Raw genomic sequence first — 6,629 nt, forward strand, 5'->3', positions numbered from 1 at the left:
TTCACCCGGAACGATTCCGATATCCAAATATAGGCTTCCAATATATCAATCTTTATGTCTCGACCGTTTCGAGACTCCTCGTCATGTCCATGATCACATCCAGGACTCCGAACAACCTTCGGTACATCAAAACATAAACTCATAATAAAACTGTCATCATAACGTTAAGCGTGCGGACCCTACGGGTTCGAGAACTATGCAGACATGACCTAGAACCATTCTCGGTCAATAACCAATAGCGGAACCTGGATGCTCATATTGGCTCCCACATATTCTACGAAGATCTTTATCGGTCAGACCGCATAACAACATACATTGTTCCCTTTGTCATCGGTATGTTACTTGCCCGAGATTCGATCGTCGGTATCCAATACCTAGTTCAATCTCGTTACCAGCAAGTCTCTTTACTCGTTCCGTAATACATCATCTCGCAACTAACTCATTAGCTGCAATGCTTGCAAGGCTTAAGTGACAAATTCTAATCTCGAAATACGCCAACCCAACAAGTACCTTCAGAGACACCTGTAGAGCACCTTTATAATCACCTAGTTACGTTGTGACGTTTGGTAGCACACAAAGTGTTCCTCCGGTAAACGGGAGTTGCATAATCTCATAGTCATAGGAACATGTATAAGTCATGAAGAAAGCAATAGCAACATACTAAACGATCGGGTGCTAAGCTAACGGAATGGGTCATGTCAATCACATCATTCTCCCAATGATGTGATCCCGTTAATCAAATGACAACTCATGTCTATGGTTAGGAAACATAACCATCTTTGATCAACGAGCTAGTCAAGTAGAGGCATACTAGTGACACTCTGTTTGTTTATGTATTCACACATGTATCATGTTTCCGGTTAATACAATTCTAGCATGAATAATAAACATTTATCATGATATAAGGAAATAAATAATAACTTTATTATTGCCTCTAGGGCATATTTCCTTCAAAAGCATCTCTTCTTGCATTATTTCATGAGTTTCATATTTCTTTCTGATGGCAGACCTCTCGTCCATCCTTCATCGGAATCAGACGACTAAGACTTCCTTTCCTTTTCTAGACGGGCACGACGAAGTGCTTTGGTTTCTTTGTAGGAAGTAATCATATACACGTATATAAGTAGCTCAGAACTTATGATGCACGTTCTCTACAGCTGAGCAGGAACGAGAGGGGCGGCGTGTGGTGCGCAACAGCTGCATACCATCCAATGTGCTGACAATCAGTCAGGGGTGAGGAAAAGCACCCGCCTTCCTCACAAGTACGGATCGAACTTGGATTTGAAATTAACTAGACAAGTACAAGTCGAATCTAACTAATACTTTTATTTTGTTCCTTCTCTTTTTTAATTTCCCTTACTACTCCCCGGTGTGACACCCAGCTACAGTCGGCAATCCTGCTAGGCATGGTGTGGAGCATTCAATAGAGATTTGGGAAATTCGTAGAAGAAGGCATCATGGAAGAAGAGATGATTTGGGATTGGTGATCACTCGTGGCCTCCTCTAGGGTTGGTCTAGATAGATGGGAGAAAAGACCGGTCTCATGATTTTTTTCTCACCTTCGACTACTGATTCACAATATTGACCAAAGCAACAAGTTAGTCTGCAAAGGGTTAATCTTTTTTATCAAAACCATATTCTTTTTATCAAAACCATATTATTGCGCAAGCCTAAATGGATGAACACATGCCCTCAGGAAACAAGAGAGGATGAACCCAAAGCGCGAGGGTGTGTGTGTTGAGGCATGGTTCGCACCTGGCAATTTGGGCACTCGAGCCCCAAATGGGTCGGGCTAACCAGGCTTGCCCGTGTGCACGTCGGCACGGCCCGCCATGGGCTAAACGGGTCAGGTCCGGTATGCGTCACGCCCTGGGCCGTGCTTGGGCTGCTAGCCTGAGCACGCGGGCCGACACGGCACAGCCCGATTATGATTTTTTTTTGTTTTTTATACATCTCTATATGGCCCAACAAAAAATAGGCTAAAAAGCCCGATGCGTCAAATAGCAGACAAACTAGCGGGCCTGACGTGTTGGTGGGCTGGCCCGATTAGTAGCTGGGCCGTGCCTGGGCTGTGACCTCCCGCCGGTGGGCCGGCACGGCACGGCCCGGCTATTAGTTGTGCCGTCACGGGCCATGCCGTGCCAGGCACGTTTACCGCGGGCTGGCACGGCCCGGCCCGTTTGGCCAGGTATGCTCCAGTGCATCTGACTTCGGGTCCTCGGCCCACCCTGCACAATTCGACTCATCTCAGCTTCTCCTCTTCCTCGTCGGCGCATGGCGCCGCCGCCGCCACCGCCGATAGACGCGCCTCTGCGGCTTCCGCCTCTCCCGGCGGACACCATCTTGGAGATCTTGTCCCGCGTGGGCGACGCCACCGCCGTCGTGCGCTGCGCAGCCACCTGCAAAGCATGGCGCCGCCTCATCCTGGAGCCGTCCTTCCTCTCCCGCGGTCGCGCCGGGCGCTCCGACCCCTCCCCTCTCCTCGGCTTCTTCTTCCTGGACACTTCCCAAAAGCTGCCCCGTCGCCGCCTCTACCTCCGCCGCCCCACGCGCTTCCTCCCCCTCGGCCCCTCTCAGTCGCAGGCAACCGCCCTCCCCCTGTCCCACTTCTTGCCGAAGCCGGACGCGGCCGGCCTCAGCGGGTTCGCCCCCGTCACGTCAGGCGCCGGCGGGCTCCTTGCCCTCCGCCGTTCCCCGGCCAGCTCGTGCGACCTCGTCAGGATCTGCGTCTGCGACCCCGTGGCCGGGACCTCCACCTTCCTCCCCCCTCTCCCGCCCACAACATCCCCCGAGAACATCGTCTTCCTCGACGCCGATGGCTCCTCGTTCCGCCTGCTTGCGGCGATGGACCGCCCAAATGGGATCCGCCTGCGCGTCTTCTCCTCCCAGACCAGGCAGTGGGGCACGGCTGTGACGGCCCAACTTCCTGGTAACATGGTGGTCCACCTCTGCTCCCCTGCCGTCGTCCACCGTGGTGCCGTCCACTGGATATGCGGCACCCGTGCCCTCCCGAATGCGCTGCACGCACTGGCCGTTCGCCCCGGCCAGGCCGATGTCTCGGTGTGCCGATTCGACCTTCCGCTGCGCGCAGGCATTCACCGCCTGAACCATGCCGCAGAAGCCGTTCGCCTGTTCAGTTCAGCTCAGGGGTGTCTCTCCTTGGTTCTCCTGGATGAACCTGTGAATGTGATCTCCATCTGGAACTTGGAAGACGACAGCACCCATGGCAACTCGTGGGAGCTTCACAAGATGGTACATCTGACGTCGGTGTTGCCGTCGACAATCCTTGATCCTTCTGCCGGGTGGGGGCTCTCTGTCGTAGCATTGTGCGACCAGAGTGGCTCCTTGTTCTTGCGTGCTGTGGGCGAGGGCGGCCTTTTTGTGCTCAACCTGGAGACGGAGGCGATGTCGAGGGTACGCAATGACCACTGCGCCAAGTTCCTATGCCCATATGTGGCGAATCTGAGTTCTTGCCTGGGAGCCATGAAGAATTTCTGATGCTGGACTCAAAATTCAGGTTTCTGAACACACTAGCTTAATGCATATTAAGAGATGAGTGCCGAGTGCGCAGTTCTGTTTCTATGTATTTTACTGGTCTACTCTTATCTGTGATGTACCACCTGTTTATTTTCATACCTGGAGGCTCTATACTGTTTAAAGTTTCATCAGCTTATTGTATTTGGCTTTGCTTATTGTAGTCTTCATTTCTAATCGGTGTCCTCTACTGCCAAACTTGAATTTGGATATGATTAGAGTTTGTATGTCCAGTGGGGTTCTATGATGCGAAACTGAAAGAAACAGGATTAAATTGCGCTTATTTTCTTCAATTCACTATGCCAATAATGCAATTTGCTGCTTCTTGGAAGGCAAGATTTTAGTTATCTAAGCCAATGTGAACAATAGAAGAAATTTTATTGTTTTGCATTCTGAGGTGACAACTCTTGTGATCGGGTAGTAAAAGAAAAAAGAACGCATAAAAATGGGAATTTGCCAGATTATGATTACTAGAGCTGACAGTTACATCATGTCTTAGAGTTAGTATGACACAGTATATGTTCTATTGTGACGCCCCGAGACCGACGCTTCAGACGCCTTCCATGTTTTTCGTTACGTGTGTATTTATTTGTTTGTTGCATTCATCATCGCATCATACGCATTGCATCAGCATGTTTTTCTTAAACTCGTGGTTCGTTCGTAGTTGCTGCGTTCCCCCTTGCCTTCGTTGACTGATCCGAGTCCAACAGGGTTTTCGATTCCCTCTTGTCTGACCGTTTGACCCTCTCTACACTGTACTCAGACCCCTCGCGCGCGTCCGAAAGTGTCCCGAACCCGATCCGCTCAGTCATCACCGTTGCATTCAGATCATCTCCTAACATCTGTAAAACATCTCCGTTTTCTTGATTGGACTTCCTAACCTATTTTTTCTCAGCCGCCCGATTCCGATCGTAGGGTCGTGATTTCCCCTAACCTAAATTCATGTGATATAAATATAAGTCCAATCCCTAAAACCTAGGCTTCTTGTCCCATCGCGCCGCCACCCGCTCAATCCCCATCGGGATCCCACCTGTCCAAACCACCAACCAGCGCCTCCACCTACCAATCCATCGATCCACCCAACCAGAGCCCTCCCATGGCTCCCTTCGATTCCTCCCTCCTCCTGGCCGAGGAACCAGCGCCGCTCGTCGATCTCCTCGTGCCCGAGGCCTCCGAGCCGCTCCTCGCTGACGACTAGCAGGGCCGTCACGTCCCTCTCCTTTGTTGATTCTTCTTATGCTTCTTCTTTCCCCTGTCTCTCCCTCACATCTCTCTCTCCCGCTCTTGTGCTGCACAAGGAGCAACAGCCGCCGCCCGTTCGTCATCCCGCTGCTGGAGCCGGCCAGCCGTCGCCCGCCTCCCTCTGCCGTCGCCGGGAACGGAGCTCCTCCGCCGCCCTGACCTCGGATCCGGTGGTTCTCGCGCCGCCCTCACACGTCCCCGTCGCCAAGTCCCCCGCGGCCTCTGTCTCTCTTTCTTCAGGGAGAACAGGAGCATGCCCCGCCATGGCCTCCTTGTCCCGGAGCAAGCTCGTCGGCGTCCTTCGTCCCCTGCGCCTCAAGTTCCCCCGCCCCAGCGCCGCTCCGCCTCCGCCCAGATCCGCCGCCTGTGAGTCCCACCTCGCCGTACCTGCGCCGCCGTGCCTCTTCGTCAGCCGCAGCAAGCCCCAGCCTCCTTCGCATCGCGGTAACCGCATGCTTCCAACCCCGCTGCCGCGAGGATGAGCCTCGTGCCCAAGCTGCCTCTTCTCACGCGCCGGTCAAGGATCCGGTCGTCCCCCGCCTTCCTGGACGGCCCTAGCTGACGCCAAGCCATGGCCGCGCGCCAAGCTTCTGTTGCGGCCGCCGCAAGAGACGGCAGCGCCAAGTCCTCCTCGAGTCCCCTGCCTCGGTTCCTTGCTCGCGCGCCAAGTTCCAGGTCTCCTCCGCCTGGATCGGCTCCTCCTCGCCTTGTCCTCGTCGCCGGGAGCTGCGCCATGGCCGCCCCGCCATCTCCAGCGTCGCGCCCAAGTCCCGCCGTTCGTCACTCTGAACCTGCTGTTGCTGCTTCTGTTCTTCAGATACGAGAGCAGCAGCGCTTTGACCCTTGGTGTTGACCGCGCCACGCCAGCGCATGGCCCAGCGCCCCTTCCAGCGCCTCTTCCATCGACCGGGCCAAGCCCATGGATGTGAGCAGCCCAGATCCTTCTGTTTTGGCCCGTGTTATGTTTTTTCCTGCCCATCAATTTTAGCTTTATCCGGTGAATTACTGTTTTACAGAAAAACCCTTATGTTCATGCATTTAATATCTCACAAACCGTGCATCGGATTAAAATGTTTTAAATATGTAAAATGCTTAGAATTTTATCTAGTTTCATAATATGCCACTTTTAACTATGTTTAAAATGCTTAAAATGCTGTTTGTTTAAGTTTGCTCAAATGCCATGTTAAAATGATTTAATTCATAACTATTTAACCGTAGCTCGGAATTAAATAAACTTTATATGTAAATGGGGTGGAAAAATGCATAGATTAACATGTTGCACTTTATTTTCCTGTTTAACAACATTAAAATATGTTTTAGGCAGAACAGTAGCAAATTCGAAATATGCATATGAGGATTTTTCGGAATTGTTGTTTGTTATTTCCGGCCTCATTTAAACTTGCCTAAATAGGTAGTTTTGTTGTGCTTCACCCCTTGCCATGTTAATCAACATTTAATATTGTTGGGTACATAAACAAGAGTGAACTAAATAAATGTTGTGAAGTTTCGTCAATATGCAACTCGTTGCATATTGAGCTCCACTTAATTTGTAGTGTTGTTTGTTGTACTTTGCCATGCCATGCTATTTAAACCGGACATGCATCATACTCGCTTGTGCATCATGCCATGTTTATGTGATGATTGTTTTACTATGTTGCTTGCTTCTTTCCGGTTTGCTTCTCTCGTTAGCTTCGGTTTCGTTCCGGAGTTGTGAGGATTCGTTCAACTCCGTCTGTTTGTCTTTTTCATGGACTCGTTCTTCTTCCTTGCCGGATCTCAGGCAAGATGACCATACGCTCGAAATCACTTCTATCTTTGCTTGCTAGTTGCTCGCTCTTTTGCTATGCCTATGC

At 51.3% G+C, this 6,629-nt stretch overlaps 1 protein-coding gene across 1 annotated transcript; it reads left to right on the forward strand.

Annotated features, from left to right (window-relative positions):
- The first annotated feature begins 2,234 nt into the window (after positions 1–2,234).
- On the forward strand, positions 2,235–3,690 carry LOC119310452. The gene has a single exon (XM_037586200.1). The coding sequence runs from the start codon at positions 2,275–2,277 to the stop codon at positions 3,496–3,498; it is 1,224 nt and encodes a 407-aa protein (XP_037442097.1). The 5' UTR covers positions 2,235–2,274; the 3' UTR covers positions 3,499–3,690.
- The last annotated feature ends 2,939 nt before the right edge of the window (positions 3,691–6,629 follow it).

The sequence above is a fragment of the Triticum dicoccoides genome, chromosome 5B (genome assembly GCF_002162155.2).
Source record: "Triticum dicoccoides isolate Atlit2015 ecotype Zavitan chromosome 5B, WEW_v2.0, whole genome shotgun sequence".
Lineage (NCBI taxonomy): Eukaryota > Viridiplantae > Streptophyta > Magnoliopsida > Poales > Poaceae > Triticum > Triticum dicoccoides.